The sequence below is a fragment of the Megalops cyprinoides genome, chromosome 14, assembly GCF_013368585.1.
Source record: "Megalops cyprinoides isolate fMegCyp1 chromosome 14, fMegCyp1.pri, whole genome shotgun sequence".
Taxonomy (NCBI): domain Eukaryota; kingdom Metazoa; phylum Chordata; class Actinopteri; order Elopiformes; family Megalopidae; genus Megalops; species Megalops cyprinoides.
Window position 1 is genome coordinate 17,864,072 of NC_050596.1, and position 19,782 is coordinate 17,883,853.

General features: G+C 43.8%; 1 protein-coding gene across 4 annotated transcripts in view; it reads left to right on the top strand.

The window, feature by feature from the left end:
• The first annotated feature begins 259 nt into the window (after window positions 1-259).
• Window positions 260-19,782, top strand: part of LOC118789496 (dedicator of cytokinesis protein 9-like) — a 58,553-nt gene continuing 39,030 nt past the window's right edge. For all 4 annotated transcript variants that reach the window (XM_036545951.1, XM_036545948.1, XM_036545949.1 and 1 more), the window contains exons 1-5: window positions 260-524; window positions 6,574-6,690; window positions 12,961-13,050; window positions 15,587-15,669; window positions 16,652-16,721. In XM_036545951.1, the coding sequence (XP_036401844.1) occupies window positions 411-524; window positions 6,574-6,690; window positions 12,961-13,050; window positions 15,587-15,669; window positions 16,652-16,721 (474 nt within the window). In that variant the 5' untranslated portion in view covers window positions 260-410. The remainder of the gene's footprint in view (window positions 525-6,573; window positions 6,691-12,960; window positions 13,051-15,586; window positions 15,670-16,651; window positions 16,722-19,782) is intronic.

Sequence of the window (19,782 nt, forward strand, 5' to 3'; positions counted from 1 at the left end):
TTAATAATCTGGGCGCTCTTTTGCTCTGAGCCCAGGAATGTTCCCCCTTTGTCTGCGCTGGTCCAGACGCTGTTGTTATCTCGCAGGTGGACGGTGAGGAGTCGAATGACAGCCCGGGCAGAAGTGCCGTGGGAGGGGCTGTGGCGGTGTGTGAATGAGCATTGTAACTCCCCCCAGGCAGCCCGGCGGAGTGTGGGAGGGGCCATCCCCTCCTAGCGGGCGAGCGGGGCTGAGGCGCTGTGATTGAGTGGCCGGGGCAGAGTGAAGGAAACTGGCTCTGGTGAAAGCCGCAAAGTTTTGCTGCCTGGATCAGGAGTTGGGCTCCGCTCTTCGGGATATGCTGGCTGTAGGGGCAGCCGGGAATCAGATCTGTGGGATATTGTGAAGGGATCTCTCTGCAGCAGCTGACAATGCAAGGAAGGGCTAATAAAACTCCCAAGAAGGAGCTTGTGATTGAGTCCCCTCAGCAGTACAGGAGCCTGGCCCTGTCTGAGGCTGAGGTGGACTCAGCACCTCAGGTGGCGGTAAGTCACGCACAGATCTAGCCTCAGTGTCTGGTACCAGGTTATTATAGATCATAATCTGACGCTAGACACTGGGGCTTTTGTGTGTCTGGTGATTGCTGAGGAGGAAGCAAGCAATTTTTAGGGGATGAAATTACTGCTTTTACTCAAACTCATTTTTCTAGTCTTGTCTCATTGTTACTCTTGTATTTATAACAGATATTTTGAAGAGGGAGCTAAAACATTAAAGCAGTTGATATTCATTCACTCCCACAGGAGTGGGTGTTTAAACTAGCTTAAACTATGTTCTTAGACATTCTGAAGATTTGTGAGGAAATGTTTGTTGTGAGTGCTGTGGGGCAGGTGTTTGAAATTTGGCCTCAGCTGTCAGACCTATCCCTCTGGCTCAGTTTTCAATGAGAAAAACCAGTCTTCCCTTTTTGTCTTTTATTTGGCCGTGGCTACTCCACATAATACAACAGGTTCCAGTTTCAAAAGTTCTTTGTTTACATGAGCGAAGAGGAACCGTAAGCTTTGACGGTCTGATGAGTGGGAATGCAGAGAAAAGCTTGGCATTACACTGCATTCTGGAGAGTTAATTGTTTTGGTAAAACCCATTCTCCTCAGTTAAAAGTCACTCTTAATGGAAGGGAGTAAAACTCTGACCAGGTTGAATTTGTTACCTGTCAGGAGGGAGGGACAGTAATATATCTGGAATGTCTGTCTAACAAAATCATTATGTCCCTAAAAGGAAGTTTGTAGATATGTAAGTAAAATCAAGTTTCATCAACTTCACATGAAAGTCATAGTAAAAATTTCAGTCTGAGTCGCCATTGCAGGTGTTGGGAACTGTTAGCTGGGAACAGCCACTCACAAGACAGCAGCTGCCAGTGGGTTGTAGAGAAGTGGCTGAAGCTCGGATATAATCTGCTTTTTTAAACACTCTGTATCAAGACAATGCTTTCTTCCAGTTTTCCTTTGATGAGTTTATGTGTTCAGCTAATTCCTCATTAGCTAAATTCAACAAGCAGATCATTTGAGGCATGCTGTACTGATGTGTAATATTTGCATTGGTCCCCCCACACTGATGTTACTGTAGGCCCTCATTGGCTGGAGCTGCTGGGGGCTCTGGAAATAAAGCCAGTTTTTGCTTCTACATAAAGTCCTGTTCTGAAGTCTGTGAGGGACCCCAGTCTGAGGCAACAGCATTACCTCACCATCTCAAGAAATACGAGTGTCTTAGGAGGTAGCGGTGAACTTGGAGATCAACGTCATCAAACTTCTCTCTCTGCAATGGGCGTCAGGCTCCAATATCCAAAGAGTTATTTTTGTTGGCAAGCACTTAAATCGCTGTCGTAATAGCTATCTCCGTGGCCAATGGCTTGTGAGTGATGTAAGAGGGCATTGTTCCACAAAAGCTTTGCTATAGCGATAGAGACAAGTGCAGTCAGAAGGTGGTGGGGGGGATAAGCGAGTCTCCAGTCAGTGCTTTCATCTGGGTGCTTACGTCGTGGTTTCTTTGGTCTGCCTGCTGACGTTCACATATGGAAGACATCAGTTTGCAAGTGGATGGCTAGAGGAGTGAAGGCGATAGAAGAGGAGATTACAGTAAGGGGGAGAGCATGAGCTCTACCGTACAGCGGTGATGGGGTAATATTGCTGGAAATCAAGAAAGTAGGGTAACAAAACCTCAGTAACTGCAAATGATTAAACATGTTATCACCATGGTGATGGGGTTATGTCTCTAATAGGGTTTGCAGGAGAGTATTTTAAGATTGGTGGCTTTGTTTTCCTTCAGCTTGGTGTGAGTACAGGTATGAGCTCCAGTGTGTTTGGGGCAGAGTTCTCCACTGATCTGTCCTCCTTTGTAGTCTGTCACATAGATCTGCTGATCCCTGTGGTTTCGTCTTTGGAGCAATCAGATGTTTGGCTGATAATTTCATTGCTGCACACCAACTTTGAATCTTGGTGGCTGCTGTAAGACTGTTTACAACCACATGGAGGCCATATCTGGAGACTTGTTCTCCGTCAGTTGATAAGCAATGTGTTAAATGTATGGAAACTCAGAGTGATTGGCAGGGCACTGTAATGGCCTGTTCTTGTGAAGGATTTGTCTGGCTCATGCCTGGTGACCAGAAGGAGGAACTCTGTCATTCATGGGATGCCGAGCTGGAGGCACTTCAGAGGAATTCTGGGTGAGAGAGTGTCCCTGTTCACACTCACATGCTGTGCTAATTGAAGCTCTACCACCATAGACGCAAATGAACAAGGATGAGTTCAGACACTGCGCGCTCTCTGCCAGCTTGTAAATGGAAAGCAATTGATTTACGGTGCCAGTGCACTGTATTAAGTTCACTGAAGGTCACGCTCCACCTTCCACTGCCTGCCTGTGTTTGGCAATGGGGCCGCACGTAGGCTAAGAGCTATGGTTTGTGATCATAGTAATGTCAGTCAAGTAGATAAGTATAGGGGGGGTGTGCGCAAGAGCCCTGTGCACCTGGACTGTTACCTTTTAGCGGTCTCTAATCATCCTGACTCACCTGTCCTGTCTGACCAAGTTTGGAGAGTGCAGGGATCTGTTTTCATTCCTTCCATTGTCTCTTTGTGTGTGCTATGGGTAATGGCTCATGACTCCTTGCTGTGTGTGTGCTTGTGTGGCTGTGTATGTATGTATTTGTGTCCATGTGGGTGTTCATGTGGGCACAAATTGTGTGTGTGTGTGTGTGTGTGTGTGTGTGCGGTCTCATCTGGAAAATATTTGAGCACACCACGGTCTGGTGAACCAGGCTAGTAACTGTCAGGTTGGAACACTCATTGATGTCAGACGATATGTACCGTAACGTAGGAGGAAGAATGATTTGGCTCCAAGGCCTCTGTGGAAAAGCACTGCTTTATTAGCATGTTCATTTACTGCAAATGAAAATGGATCGATGTCCAAAGCTTCCCCTATGGGGTCAGTCATGAGTTATTAGCCCTAGGTGTAATAGGCATGTGGGTGCTGTAACTCTGCATTAATGCCTGGCTCACCTCATGCCTCACAGTTTGTCTCACTTACTCGCTCACTCACTCACTCTTAGTCTGTCTTTCTCTATATTTCACTCTTTTTCTATCTCTTTCACAGGCTCATTCTCTCTTTCTCTGTCTCTCTCTTTACCTCTCTGCCTTTCACTGTCTTTCTCTGGGTCATAGTACAAAACACACACGCTGGAAGCAGGCAGGGTATGGGAAATGGGCTTCAATTATACCTCATTACCCAGTTCATTTACTTAATTTGTCATTAAAACTCTGGCTTTGTCAGTATGGTATATTGTGGGCCCAGTGTTGTATCTGATTGAAAAAAGTCATTTGGCCATCTTACTCATTTCTACCTTGTCACTGCCTGTGTCTGTTAGCATTCCTGTGGAACATAGCTGTGAGATCAAATCACAACATTGTAAGAAAACATTATCTGTGTGTTAGAGAAGAGCAAAGGAAAAAATATCCTACCCTCTCTTCTTGTGGGCTGCTGCTATTGAAAAAATCAGTTGCCTTATATTGTATTGTGCTGCACTGTACTTCAGTTATAATGCATCCATTATCTGCCAGCATATTAAGTGTTGTACGGCAGAGACAGGTTTTGAGTGGACATATCAAGCATTTAGAACTGTTTCATGCCATGGCCTTTGGTGTGTGCTCATTATGTGCCTCCAGCAAGACAGTTTTGTTGAGATCCATTTTCACAGAACTTATAACACATTTATAAAACTCCTGTTAAGCACATTATATTGTGAGGTGTCTACAAATATCTACTGATGTATCTATTGATATAACTGACTAATCCGTCAGAGAGAAGGCCTTGGTAGACTGTAAAAATGACAAATAATTCAGCGCAGTAGTCAGCCTTCCTACAGGAAATGTGATTACACTGTTTCCACAAATGTCCCGAATGTTTTTTGTTGTTTTTGTTTTTTCTTTTTTTTTTGAGCAGTTTGCAGATAATAGTGGCAGTGTGAGTAGTGCAGTATCTTATGTTTGTGTGAGGTCCTGAGGGAGGGGCTCCATGCTGTGGCTCATGCCCATTGCAGATAGTCTTCATTGTATAGTACACAGGAGCAGCTACCCTGCTGACAGCGGCCCTGGCACTGAGCACCATTGTTCTCTCTGTCCTTAGCTTGTTGTGAGATCTATTCCTGTGTTTTCATCATGTATTATCAAAGGATTCAGTCTTCTTTTTTAGAGATTTTGAGTCTTGTTTGAAGGTGTGGCCTTATAAGGGTGAATGCAAATGACTTTCAGTGGTTTTAATGTGGTGCTTTTACAATCTTTGTGTTAATTGGGCGGGATAAATCTTGATGATTCCCCAGTATGTGTTGGGTGTGGAATTCAGTGGAGTGTAGAAGCTGGTACGGCCTGGTACGCTGCTCCTCCATGACTCAGTGGTGATGTGTGTGTGTGTGTGTGTGTGTGTGTGTGTGTGTGTGTGTGTGTGTGTGTGTGTGTGTGTGTGTGTGTGTGCGTACGTGCGTGTGTGTGTGTGCGTGTGTGTGCCCTGAGCCTAAAATGAAGTCATCCTGGTCCTGCTCTATGCAGTCTCGGGTATTCTCAGGGGCTAACGGCAGCCTACACAAACGCTCATGGTGTGGTTAACAGATGGGGTATGTGTGCTCAGGCCGCAGTGACTGGTACAGCTGCTCTGTCTGATTTCCCTGCCAGAGAGCCCTGCACACCGGCCAGTTTCTCCTCCCCTCACGCTCAGTAAAGCTGCATCTCAGACACTCAGAGTGCACCCGGTCAGCTTGCAGAAGGCACCCCTCTTATACTGCAATAGGCCCTCATTCACCTATAGTGTCTAGGCTGTGGTGTGCCCATGATTCAGTGCTGTGGAGAGGTTTGCGTGGAGCCCGTTTCACTGTGAAATCTGCAGTTTTGGTTTTCTCCCGTTTCCGGCCCAGCTGCAGAGTTTGCAGTAAATCCTTACTGCTGATCTCTGTAAAAGCCTTTTAACAGTAATAACATTACCAGGAAAGGGTTAAGGGGTCATTACAACAGCTTTACACTTTGTTAGGGGCAGGTCGCTGTGAGGTCACCCACAAATGTTCAGTGTCACAGAGGTCGTGATACTGTATAGTGCTCCGACATGGCCCAGTGGGGTTGTACTCACCATGTGGTTTAATGCTGTACTTGGTCAAAGTAGACTGCTGAGCAATGGAAGATCCTGAAGCCGCATCCCTTCTCCAAACCCTGAATCTAACACTTCCCTTTTCCAACAGGGACTGGGGACTTCCCTTTCCACATATGGAATAGTTTCCATTCATACTGTGAAACTTAAGCAACACTCAGTTACCGTGGTACCATATAAGCCAGTGCTGCGTGTGAACATTTAGAGATTTTCACAATCCACTCATATCTCAGTGCAGCTATTTTTAAGCTATTTTAATCCAACTTCAATGCAACTTTTTATCTGCATTGCCCAATTTGCAAGATAACTAAATGAAAGATAAGGGACGATTTAAAAAGTACTTGAGATTCTGCCAGTATAACGTACCAGACTTGGGGGTGTGTAATGCAATACAGTATTATTCATTAGTATTAACTGTGGTGTGTTGGCATACATAGGAAGTGATTTGTCTTGTGGTACCAGTTTTGTGTTAGTTCAGGGCAACAGTCAGAGATTAGCCCACTGAGAACAGGCTCTCAGAGGATTATTCAAGGTTATTCAAACAGGAAACTGAGGTCTCAAAATGTAAAACTAAATTTTATATACAAAAATTTCATGTATGGATAAATAAGGAGAGAAACCTTATGGTTGTGTCTGTTTATCGCCTTCAGTAAAAAGAATGTCAAAGCTGTAAATCAATACTGTTCACTGCAAAGGGTCTGTAAAGGTTCAATAGCATTACAATGAACCCTGGAACACCAACTGTGTAGCTGCTACACCTTGATGTCTGTGTTTCACATCAGGAGCATTCAAGGATTGTATTGACCACACATAGGGAATAGAATTTGACTTCTGTGATGTGGCACATGTCTTTCCCAATCCCTGTAATGTGTAATCCAGTGTTCTGATTGGATGTTGTCATGTGTTGCACAGGTAAAGCCGAAGGTGATTGAGCCGCTGGACTATGAGAACGTGCTGGTTCAGAGGAAGACACAAATCCTCAGCGATGTGCTGCGGGACATGCTGCAGTTTCCCCTGGAGGACTTCCAGGTGAGTCCCGTGCCGTTCCATCACCACATCAACACCACCTCCTGAGTCCCTGCCCAGGTGGAGGTTCCATTGAACAATCAATAATGATCAATAATCAATATTGATCAATAGTGATCAATAATTAATTTCTGTCAACACCTGGTGTCACTGTAGAATTCAGAATGAGTTGAAAACTCTGGGATTGGGCAAGTCATGGGAAGTTATATGATCGTGTTGTTGTATTTCAAGAGGAAAATAAATTTGTAAGCTGTGAAAGCTCAGAGGTCACGTGGCTTTTAGGTTGATTTTCCCAGCAGGCTTGTGAGTATAGGTTATGAGATTCCCACTGGCATGGTGCAAGAGAGAGCGTCTCATATTTGAAATTATAACACTGGAAACTTGTCTGCCAAACGCCACAGGAAGTGAGAACACTTAGAGAGAAAGAAATGAGACATCTGCCAGCCAGCCTGACCTTTGTACACCGTCTCACGATCTTTGAAGCATTGTGTGGCCAAATAAACATTTAAGAGTTTGATTTTGGGACGTTAATTGTAATAATCAATTTTCTCACAGATTTACTGAGATACTCCTGAATGAAATGTTCAGTGCAGTGTCTGATTCAGATTGCATGTCTTAGTGCTCTTTTGCTCATTCCTCGGACTCAAGTGGTATAACTTCAGCTGTACAGTAGCGGCATGAGTTGCCTGAGGTGCAGACCTTGTATTGTCTCAAACAACAGAACTACCAATGCATTCTGCCAGATGTTCATTTGAAGATGCAAATGTAATACAGAATGGGTCATGGGTCATAGGTGAAATGAGTCATTATTTGTGGATAATGTTTTTCAGCACAAATTTGTTAAAAATGTACTAAACACCTGAAGCCTGCGTGATGGTGGCGATCTTGTTACAAAGGAGCAGACTGCATCCCACCTGTGGCTCTTAAAAATGGATGCGGATGACGTAATGACTGAAGTAAAATGGTGTGGAGAGGGCTGAAAGAGTCTGACTGAAGTGAATGATCTAACGTTAATGTCCTCAAAGTATTCAAGATTGCCGATTTAGACTTTTGTGTAGATCAGATATTCACTCCTCTTTTTTAACCCTATTTCATTGTTTCTCTATTTGTGTGGCTGTCGGGAAAGTTATCAAACTGTATTACAATATTATCTTTGGTCTTTTTTTATCATATTGATATTTCTCTCATTGTGTTGGTGTGTGCTAAGCACAGTCAAAGCTATCTGTTGTGTTGCTGCTGTGTGTTGGCAGTCCACCTCTGTTACTGTGTCACTGTTGGTCAGTGGATTAAGACAGACAGACAGACAGACAGGCAGGCAGGCAGACGGGCAGCTGGGGACCACAGTGAAGCAGGCCAGTCTCTGACCCATCCCTCTGTTCTTCAGTGGGACTTACAGGGTTCTGCTGTGACAAAATTGCCATGACGCTCGAGTCCCGATTACAAGTGCCGTCTTGTGTCTGCGAACGACAGGTGTGTCCACGATATCCCCAAATCACAGAAGTCACTGTGACCGTGCCCAGCATCTGCTTCCCCCTAAATAGCCATGAGCCTTTCTGTGGGCCCTCTCTTTTATCCTGTTGTGTTTCTGGGCTTTTAAATGGTGAGTTATGAGCTACACAGCAGCTTTGCTGTTCCTGTAGTGCGATCATATGCTTACAGCCGCTTACTAAGGCTGCACAATAAATCCAGTTTAGAACTCCATATAACTCCATAGGCTTTCCCCAGCTGGGTGTGTCGATCCCAGAGCTGGCAGAGCTTCAGCTGTGTGACTGCTGTCAGGTTCCTGTCTTGTACTCAGCCCTATTGGCATCCAACAGCCCGTGCTGGAGGTTGTTATCAAATGACATATCTATGAACAGAGGTTTTAACTGTTTGGGAAAAATAAAATGTTAAACAGTGTTTACTGTATTGCCATCTGGGTTCCATCACCGAGCAAAGGGCCTAAGGTGAGCCAGAAACGTATCCTCTGTGTTTTTGTCAAAGCAACATGTTGGGGAATCTGCCCCGGGATGACTTGGGGCAGTCTTTCCTGTTTTAGTTTAGGACAGATCCTCCTTTACAATAGGTTACATGGCTCTGGAACAGAGAGTTTTTATATGGACTAGTTCAGCATTTTATGATTGTAGAAATAACATTACTTTAGACATGAATTCCTTGATATAACATCCATCTCAGTGATTAGATCCTAAGTCGCCAACCAGAAATGTAGCCAGTGCTTCTGAGGTGATATAGAAGTCCATTTTTTCCCAGATATGTTCCTCAACTCTCACTCATATCTGCCTGTCAGTTACATACAAAACCCATTCCTCTAGGGATATAACCCACTGTACATCATTCTGTCTGCCGTTCATTCTGAGCCAGTTGTTAAAGACAGGCACTGACTGAACGATTATGCCACAAAATATCTTCCAAGCAAGTGTGTTGAAAAATTCATGTCCTTTAAACTTTTAAGGCTTTGCTGATTGTTTAATTTAGTGTATCTTGTTTTTCTTGTTTAAGGTTATTAAGCATGAATTATTTCGTTTTAGCCACTGTCATATTCTTATTGTTGTAGGATTTAAAATAGTGACTGTTGTGGTTATGTTGCGAGTTAAAATGTAGTATGTAATATAAAAACTCTAAATATCAGTTATTTTCAAATTGATAATGGGCTTTTGATTGTCCTCATCATAATATTGAATCTATGAATCTCTATAGTGTCAGCACTTTGTCAGAATGGGTGGAATTCAGTTGTCCTTTGCGGTTGCGTTCCAACAGATGCAATCATATGTCAGAGCCTTTATTCAATTGTTCCAGCTCTTAGTGGCAGCTTACTCTCTCTCTCTCTTTCTCTCTCTCTGCCTTTCTTGCACCCCACATCCTGCCTCCCTCCGGCCTACAAGCCTGTTTGTTTCTATTCCATAGATTATGGAGATTACCATCTTCCAGCAGGAAGGCTGGGCCAGGGCAGAGGAAGGCGAGAATTCCAGGTTCCCAAATAGCAGCTCCTGATTGTGTTTATCGCTGGCAAGGCCTGGGCAGGGAGCTCCAGAGGCCTTCAGTAGCACAGGGGGAATGGATGCAGTTGAGTTTCAATCCCTTAAAGTGATCCTTGGAACCAACTGCCCTCTGTAGCTCCTGCCGTTATGACTTATTCCTGTTAGCGTGTTTAAAGAGCCTGTCTGTCATTAGTATGTCCACCATGATGACTTCTGGATTTCTCCTGGTTCATAAGGGCTGGCGAGTGGGAATATGACTGGTGAAAACTGTCTGCTGAATTACGATGATCAACTCCTAGGTTAAAGCCATTGTCGTTTGATTGGTGTGGATCAGTTCAAGTGTGGTTAATGGTCATTTGGTGCTTTTGTGGTCAATGAAAATTTAATATAAACATTGTCCTGTATATCTTATCATGAGTCATGACCATTGGTCTACAGTGAAGAAGACCAAAATGACAAGAATGACTGTAATTAAGCAGCAGTGGTGGGGGTACTTTTAAGTAGCAGCTCCTCCAGACCACTGCCTGCAGCTGTGTCAGATACATTTCCAAGGGCCTCCAAGGGCACAATGGAATCCTCATCAGTTTCTACACAATGAATCCTCATGGAACATTCTGGAATTTTCAGATTTCTGGTAGACACTCAGACTGGAATAAGAGACGTCTGAGAGGAGTAACTTCTTTCCAGCGGTGACATGGTTTAAGCCTCATTGCTTTGTCACAGAGCCTGTTGTAGAGGTCGTAATTTGCTAAAGATGTGCCGTTGAACTCCTCCTTCTTGTGCACTGGCCTCAGTGGCTATTAAGAAGGTCATTTACTGTGTGAAAAGTGTTGTGCTTTTTGGTGTGTTTTGATTTTCCTGATTTTGTGAGTTTCGTGTTTAATTCAGTTTCAGCCCAGCATTTTCAGAAACGATGGTTCCAACAACTTGGACTGAAGAGCAAGGGGTAATTCATTAAGCCTTTTAATTGTTCAGTGTACCTCATTTAAGTACAGTGCCACCAGGCACAAGCTTTAAAGCTTTTATAGCTGCCTCAGCTTCATCTCTCCAAGCTTCATGCTTTACTTGCAGAGCTGGAACTGAATACACTTGGCATTACAACTAATGACAAAGCCTCAGAAATGTTTTTGGTCTATTTTTGTACTAAAAGGACATTAGTCAAGTGTGGGTTTTTGTGATGTTATCATTGTTGCTGTTTAGTCCATTTCCCTGTCGTTCGGAGGTAAGCCACAGAGCTGCTGTGTAACGATTCGGAAAGCTGGGGTGATGTTTTTCCTTTTTCCTCGTGGGATGTGGTGGACCGCGAAGGTTCTGCTGTTTTAGCATGAGAAAGCTCACGAGAAATAAGGGCTCGATTGAGACGTCAACAGCAGAGCCCATGGCAGCTGCGAGCCGTCCTCCTCACATCAACAAATATTGACTTACACCCAAGCAAGTCTCCTTCCCCCATCAGTAAGAAGTCATTTACTGAGGAATTACTCTAGGGCGTTTGACCAACAAGAGCGGTAAATTCACTTCTGCTCTAGACCCCTGGAACTGTCTAGGGGGCTGTTCATCTTTTTTGAATCTTTCCTGTGAGTCTCAGAAGGAAGCCCTCCTCTGGCCTACTTCTTACAACCTTACTAAAAACAGCATGTTAATTATGAGGGGCTGGAAAAGAGTTTTGAATATGTTTGACTGGACCTTAATTTCCTCTTGGCTCTTAATTCCTTTTCCTGATCCATTTTCTTTAATGTTTATGACCTATCCTTACATGTAGATCAGGAACTTGTATGCACAAAACACAACATTTTGAGTAGAATTTGTACACAATGTGCAGAGTTTGTATACAAAGACTTACCTAAGTTAATAGGCAATCACATACCAAGATATTTCACATCAAGACAGGACACATTTCCTTAAAAATTCACATATTTAATTAATGCCTGTAATCACCATAAAGACGTTACAGGAGGATTTTTTTACCATAACTTATCATACCATGCTCAAATTCCCTGATGTCAATGCCCCAGGGAGATACAGTTTAGAATGCTATGTAGTGAATATGAGACTCTGGTGACAATGTATGCGTGATAGGCTAGGGAGCTGTGTCTGGTGGGACCTTGATGAGGGCCAGTTGAGTGGAAATGAATGAACACAGGCGCTAATGGAGATAAAAGATGACCGTTGACTGGGAGTCAGCTGTTGTTTATAGCTGAGTGAAGGTGTTGAACACATGAATGAATCCTCATCCTCAGGCTTGCTCAGGAGGCAAACGCCACCTCATTTTAGTATGTGTATTTTAGCATGTGTTTTACCTTGCCTGTTTTTTTCTGTGGTCAGAAATGGGAAAGCAAAACAGGCATTGAATCATCTGATGAAATGGGAAGAGAGACTTCAAATGATCTGACCAGTGAGGATCGATGATACTCATAGTTGCACTTAGCCATCTACAGTGGCCTAAGATTGCACTTAAGTTGCGTCAGTATTGTAAAGTCACTCTCAAGGACTATATATTCTGTCACTCATCAACCCACCTTCTCACCTGTTTCTGCTATCTTTCCAAGTAAAGCCAACGCATTTCATGAGAGACCATGGTGAGAGTTTCTAAGTCCTCTCAGAAACAGTGTGTCCAGCTGGTGTGCAGCCCCCTGTGCCGGGTGGCGGGTTGCCAGAACCTGGGTGTGCTGAAAGATGCGGAGGAGCGTCCTGTCTCACCCGCTGGCCTCCCCAACCCCTGAGGATCGAAGTTGATTCGCACGAACGGAATAATATTTTGAGGAGCACTCTGTGAAATCACGGCCAGCTGAGCATACACAGCCTTCAGATAATTACTGGACAGGACTGGTTCTTGTTTAATGGTGTGTCTTATGTAAGGCCTTAATTCTGTTTTCAACTGCCTCTGTCCTCAAATGAGATCTGGCCAGGTGGAAGGTTCCACTAGACTTTGTGATGTGTGAAAGATGCTTTTGAAGCTCTCGTTGTACAGTAGATGTAGTTTTTGTTTCCTGCAAGACTGTAGCTGGTGCACAGAACTGAACACACAGCTGAGCTCATTCCACGAATAACAAGATCTGTCTCCCGTCCTTTAAGAATATGATGTATCTAACAAAGCATATTGTCATTCCTGCGCGGTGGTTTCAAACCAAGCTAACCTTGGACAGATTACAGATAAAACAAATATTGTGCTGTGTTGATCAGAGAGTGAGTTCCTGTGCAGGGTGTGGTAAGTGGAAATAAAGTTTTGCGTGTGACCCATAACAATGTGGAGCCAGTCACTGTGCTGTGATGTTGATTTCAGTCGTCTTCCCTACAGATATCTACGCTTCGACGCCAAGGAAGGACGCTCTACCCTTCCGTGCCTGAGAACGCAGAGAAGGAGGCACATAGTCTCTTCGTCCAAGAAGTATGTCCCTTCCTTTCTCACCAGGACCAAAGCAGACTTCTCTGTTATGAATGGTCCACATGCGAAGTTTGTGGGTTTTACTGAGACCTGAGTGCTCCTCCTAAAAACTGAGTGAACACCATTTTATGCCAGTGAACCAGCCAGTGCAGAGTGCTTAGATTTAGAGCAGAATGCCATTGCTCACACAGTTCCTCTGGCCTGGCAGCCGCATAGTGGGGACTCTGAAGATTTCTGTTCTTGTAGTGGGAAACTGGCCAGGCTGAGCTGCTGTTATAACCGTGCCATGCTTTGTGGTGAGAGGCCTTTCTTGTTTTTCTGAAAATTAAAGATGAGGACTTACAGTTCCTTACAGAGTATTAGGTCATTATTGGAGGCCATCCAGGTAAGTATGTGCATTTTCATGTTCTTTAAATGTGTCCACGTTTATGGAGTCCCCCAGATATAAGCAATAGAATTACATCCTTAAAATGACTCCCTTCACAATCCCCACTAGAAAAGTCTAGCCCAGATTTCATTGTTAAATCCCAGACTAGAACAATGTGAGCCTCAAGCTACAATGTCTTTTGCAGTTCAGCTCTTTGAAATTCATTAGCAGTATATTGGGTACGGTGACTGCAGTCTGTGCCCAGTGCCCACAGTACATAATGTAACGTCTGCATTTCTACTATTGCGAAACCAGGCATAACAGGTGTTTGCTACATTAAATACAGCTTTTAGCTTACAGAAAAATGATGTTTCATTTCAGACCTATCATTTACATTATTATTTTTAATATGGATTCTGTGCCATTTTAAGAATATGACTCAGAGTTAAAGCCGATATGTGATTGGTTTAGACTGGGGTGCATTGTGGCTCTACCACCATCTGTGTTTAAATATGTCTTTTGATGAGGTAAATCTGTCAGGGGGCTATTCAGACTAACTGCATTCGATATATTCCTAAACTTTTTTTTAAAGTGAAGCATTTTTCTTTCATTTCTTGCACAACACATTTTTTTCATTTCACTGTCTTCCAAACTTGCATTATTAAAAAAGAAATGAAAAATGCAGCATTTGTTTAATTGCATTATTCAAAGTTAAGGCCACCATATGCTGCCGTCAGACTAACTAGAGGCCCCAGGTAGGCAAGAGTTTCCGTAACGTTCATCTGACAGGAGTATCACTTCCCATCATGCCTCTGCCAGTTGACAAAAACTGAGGGAGCGATAGCACAACAGCAATAGAATGGTCAGTGTTCTAGTCTGTTCTTCATTTTGGATTCCCTGTAGAAATGGCAGATCCACACTGCACATTCTAACTGTCTATATATTTTCCACAGCATAGTGGTCTTTTTCTGCTATGGGAATGCATTTCTATGTCATGACACAGAAAGGGCTCCTGCACTGAACTTATACTGATCAGCTGAAAGCATGTGTTGAGGACAGATTGGAGTGTCTATGGCCACAATAAAGTCCATGACATTACAGTCCATGACAAGGAGAAGGGCACTTCTCTGCAGCTGTCAATGCTAGAAACTAGCTTTTGCCAATGTGTAGCTCTCCTGAAGGGGTTTTTCTGTCAAGTTAACTTTTCCTTTCTGCTGCTTCAAACAGCTAGGACAGCTCATAATGACATGTGGAAGTACCCCCCTCACATTCACATCCAAAATGCACAGAAATAAATGTGATGTTATCTGGGCCCCGGAAAGACCAGATCCAGCCAAAACAAAATATGGACTTTGTCTCATAGAATAAGTTATCTCAAGAGCACAGTAATGTTTGGGCCTTATACTATCTATTTAGTGGTAATTACCTGCTCAGATCCTAACTGAAAATGTGAAGGACTAGTAATGGTCTTCAGTGCAGACAATAAAATAGGAGAACTTTGTATATGGATTAATCTTAGTGTGTTAGAGGTATTTATACAAACATTAGACGTATATGCAGGGCACTGCAACATGCTATTTCATTTTATCCCCATAAATTGCAATTTTAAACTCACTGAATTTGAAAATGATATCTCCCAGAGGATTTGTGCTTCACTATTGACTTTTATTCAAATCCACAGGGAGTTTTAATTTCTGGCAACCACTGTAACCATTAAAGATGAAGATTCGCTTTGATCCCCCTTCCTCTTCCTGTATATTCTGTAATCTGATTGGAAGGGCAAATGAAGGAAGTGCTGAATAAGGATTTCTATCTGAAAGTTTCTTTCTGTTCTTAATCATACACTTTGAATGAGACATGAATCCTCCAGGAATACTTAGTAAATGGCCATTTGAAATGTATTTAAAATAAAATAAGCAAAATTCTGTGTGTGCCTGTGAGTGTGTGCGCATGCAGGAGCATCTGCATGTGTGTATGGTATGTCTGTATGTGTCTGTGCATGTGTGTGTCCGTGCACATGCGCGTGCACGCTTTTTCCACACATGTGTAAAATGTAGATTCATCTTTCATCTCCCTGGAGTGAGGCTAATCCAGACTTTCCTGAGTGTAAATGTGGAACATCTGTTTGCTCAGGACTTGTACAAAGAGCATCAATCTGCTGTTTCTTTGCAGTGCATCAAGACTTACAACTCCGACTGGCACGTTGTTAATTACAAGTATGAGGATTACTCGGGAGACTTCCGACAGCTTCCAAAGTAAGCCTTTTGCTCTTAATAGTGTTATTGTTGTGTGTCTGATAATCCAGTAATAATAAAGTGTGAAGAGGGGTGTGATTTTGTTCTATCTCTAGGAGAGATAATGCTGTATGACTTGTCTGTGCATGTATACAATGCAGTCTAGGTGCCAGAAACACTGATCTTATGTCACTTTGCTTTTGACTGCTACCATTTTACCTGTCAACTTTCAGAGAGATGTTAACATGGTGACCAAATAAGGAAATGCGTTTCTGCCTTGAGCCACAACAACAATCGAGTCCTGCCTCCTTTCTTACTAGTCTGGGCTATTCCTGGAAGTGTGATGATTGAGCGTAGTGTAATGACAGTACTTTGGGAAAGCCCCATGATTCTCAGCACTGTCCTTGTGTCAACAGTCCCACCTTCAACGCTGATGAATGCTCTCCAGATGTTCAATTTCACAATGGAGGAGATCAGTTACATGAAGTGATTAACCATTGACCTTTGAGACCTGCCCTTGATTTTAGTGATTTGTTTTGGTCTTCTGGAAAAAGAGTGGCCCTTCATGCTGATATTTGCACCTGAGTTACTTTACTTGCTTTTCATCTGTGTCTGTCTCATTGATAGTCTGCTGAAGGAAAACGTAGAAATTGCATTTCGAAAAAGATTCCTGTTCTGGCACACCAACAAGAAGGCACAAACCAGCTTGCTTTTTACTGGTTTTACAAGAACAGGCTTTCAAAGGCCTTTTTCTGTAAGAGCCATAATTTTGAAAGAGGTGTACACGGCTGCAAACATGATCTGTGAAAAGGTACAAGTGCTGTAAAGCAAGCTGTGGGAGTGAGGTGCTATGTACCACACACATCTAAACAAGAGAGTGCTATTGGCCTTCCTGTAAGATGTATCAGCTCACCATCACACTAAACCTTTAAAGATGTCTTGGGATCAGTTCGACTTTCTTCACTGAAACATTCTGTGATAAATCCTCACTCTTGTTTTGCAGTAAGGTTTCCCGGCCGGACAAGCTGGCGGCCCATGTGTTTGAGGTGGATGAAGATGTTGACAAAGACGAGGTGAGCGCGTCGCAAAGTAACCCCCCAGCCTCCTGCCTGCATTCCACACAAGCAAGTCACTGACAGATCCCTCATGCTGGGGGTTTGGGGGGAAAGGTTCTCGATGATAAATGCTTTGACTGAGCTGCTTTTGCAGGTTTTTGTGGGGAGAGATTTGGTTATTGGATAGGAAGTTTGCCCATGACAGAGTCAGTCCTGCATAATAAAAATAAAAAATTCCCTTGGTCCTTTCAGCCTTTTGACATCAGAGGAGTGTCTAAAGTAAACATGTGCAACACTCTTCATCATAAGTCCCTTTTCACAGATTTAAGAGTAAAGTTGAATCAACACACTTTTTAAAGTGGTTTGTGCTTATATTCCCTCACTGGAGTGTCCATGTTGTAATATTTACGTATCACTACCAGTTAACTGACACTTGCTAAATAAAGGCTTGAGTGAGTTTGTTTTTGACATATGGTGATTTGACCAACCAGCGAATCATGTTTCAATAAAATGTTTGCTGACCTTTTTGTAAGGTGGAAGCTAAACTTTTATTTGATGTTTAGATTATGAATAAGGTTGTAATTCAGTCATCCTTTATTGTAACGGTTGGATTGCAGGCGCAACCCCTGCCCTAATTTTGCTCGACCTTCTCTTCATTTGACTCATAAAGCAGCTGTGTTTCAGTTTACTACCATTCCTCTGTAAATATGTCTGGGACACTGAATAAATGATAATCCACTCACTGACTGTATTAATGAAGCTGCCATTCTACAGGCCTTGCTAGACTGCTTTCCAAGAAACGGCAGAACCGGGCCAGAAGTATCTTGTTTCCCAACAGGATTTCTTCCACTTTTCTGACTGCCACTACAGTATGTCTGAAGTCTAACAATCTACCCAGTGTCAGTTACTTCTGAGTGGGGACTGATTTTGCTTTGCTGTTATAGTTGTAATTCAGATAGTTGAAGTGCTCTGGTATCAGAGATGAATCTGAAGAAATGAATCGATAAACTGTGGAGTATGCGGTGCAAATTCATCACTATCCCCGGCCTTTCCTGAGTGGGGCAGGGGTTCTGTTTCTCATGTATCACCTGACCTCACAGTAGTGGTCAAGGCATCAAAGTACATCTGAAGCCCAAGGGCTGGCACTTACTGTTTATTTGTGCTAGACAGTCTAGCAGGACTGGCTAATTAGTTGCATGGGGATTGCTCAACTGGATATGGACACGCAGTCTGTTAACCGCCTGATTGAGGCTTTATTGCCCTTGGAAAGGCCATCCAGGATGGTGTGCTGGGGAGGTCATGGGATCGACTGCTGTAAACTCGGTCGTGGAGTCAGGCTGGTGCAGAGAGACTGTGGAGATGCTGTGCTCCACACGCTGCTACGCAGCTGCAGCTGGAGATAATGCAGGCTAGGAAGTGTGTACGCTGGGGCCCTCTCACACAGCCTGCTAGGGCGCTCTCACACTGTGCCCTGAGGTCTCACACAGCCTGCTAGGGCCCTCTCACACTGTGCCCTGAGGTCTCACACAGCCTGCTAGGGCCCTCTCACACTGTGCCCTGAGGTCTCACACAGCCTGCTAGGGCCCTCTCACACAGCCCGATAGGGCCCTCTCACACTGTGCCCTGAGGTCTCACACAGCCTGCTGGGGCCCTCTCACACAGCCCGATAGGGCCCTCTCACACTGTGCCCTGAGGTCTCACACAGCCTGCTGGGGCCCTCTCACACAGGACGCTGGGGCCCTCTCACACAGGACGCTGGGGCCCTCTCACACAGGCTAGGCTTGGCCCTGTCCAACCTGTGGAGCCCCATGGACAGTGCAAAGTTCCATCCACGGCCCTGATGAGTTCTTTGCCAGACCACTTGCTGAGAGGTCTACCCAGGAAAGACCTCCCACACCTCCTTTCAGTGCACTTGATTTACTCAAAATGAATGTGCACTGGAGACACACCAAAGAAACTGTGCCCTTACACTGAAGAGTGACTTTGATCAAGCTGAAGGCAGATGAGAGCAGCCTTTCTTCCTAATAAACCTTAATTCTCTCAACCAGAAACACATCCATCTCTTCCTGTGCATTTAGAAGACATTATTGTACTATGTGGCCTATGTGTACATTAACAAAGTGTAGTTGATAAGCTGTGATTTGCACTGTTATGTTTAAGATTTAAGATCCGTGAAAACTACTTGCAGGAAATTAAAACCCACAACAGCTGTTCGAAAAGGGGTGCCCCATTGCAGATTAACTCTGCAAATAGTTGAGAAAACACTGGAATTTGGGGAGCCATTGATCTTGCTGTTGCCTGGAAACAGGGTGGGGAGTGTTATGGTTCACTGAAGACAAACATGCATAAGTTGAGCGGATCTCCAGGGACTAGTTTTTGCTGAGGAAGGAGTGATGAGGGGAGGCAGGGCTATGAAAGTATCCAGACATGATGCGGTTGGGTATAGGATACGCTAAAAATATTATACACTTCACAAATGCCCCAAAAACCTTTCACTGTTTGGGAGTGGACTCATGTAATAATCTCCATCTTGAAAATCCATTTATGATGCTGTAAGTTACCTCTGCTGTCTGTCAACAGAAATCAATAAAAGTGCACTCTGCAGCTGTTTAATCATGAAAACATCTCAATGAACAGAAAAAAAGAATTATGATAAAAAACAACTGCAGCCCATCCACCTTTCCCCTCGGAGGTACATATTTAAGCAGTCCATTATGCAACTCCAATGGAATGCAGAGTGTGGACTTCTGCTTATTCATATGTGGTAAAAATGTTATTGGCTGATTGAATGTCTAGTGCTGAATTTCTGTTTAACTTTTACACTGAAAGTGCAGAAACCTGGATTGATCTGAATAATATGTATTTGGGTGGGGCATGCTTATCTGGCCAGGTTGATTTGGAATTGCTGCTTCCTGTGTCTCAGGTTGAGACTTCATTCTGTTGGCCTGTCCACCCTTGCACGCCAAGTGTTCCATCAGACTTTGGTTAGGGATACAGCCCTGCCTCACCATCTCGCATTGTGGGGATGGAATGTTTGGGGTCTTGTCAAGTGTGTGTTGTTTGTGTGTGTGCGTGTGTG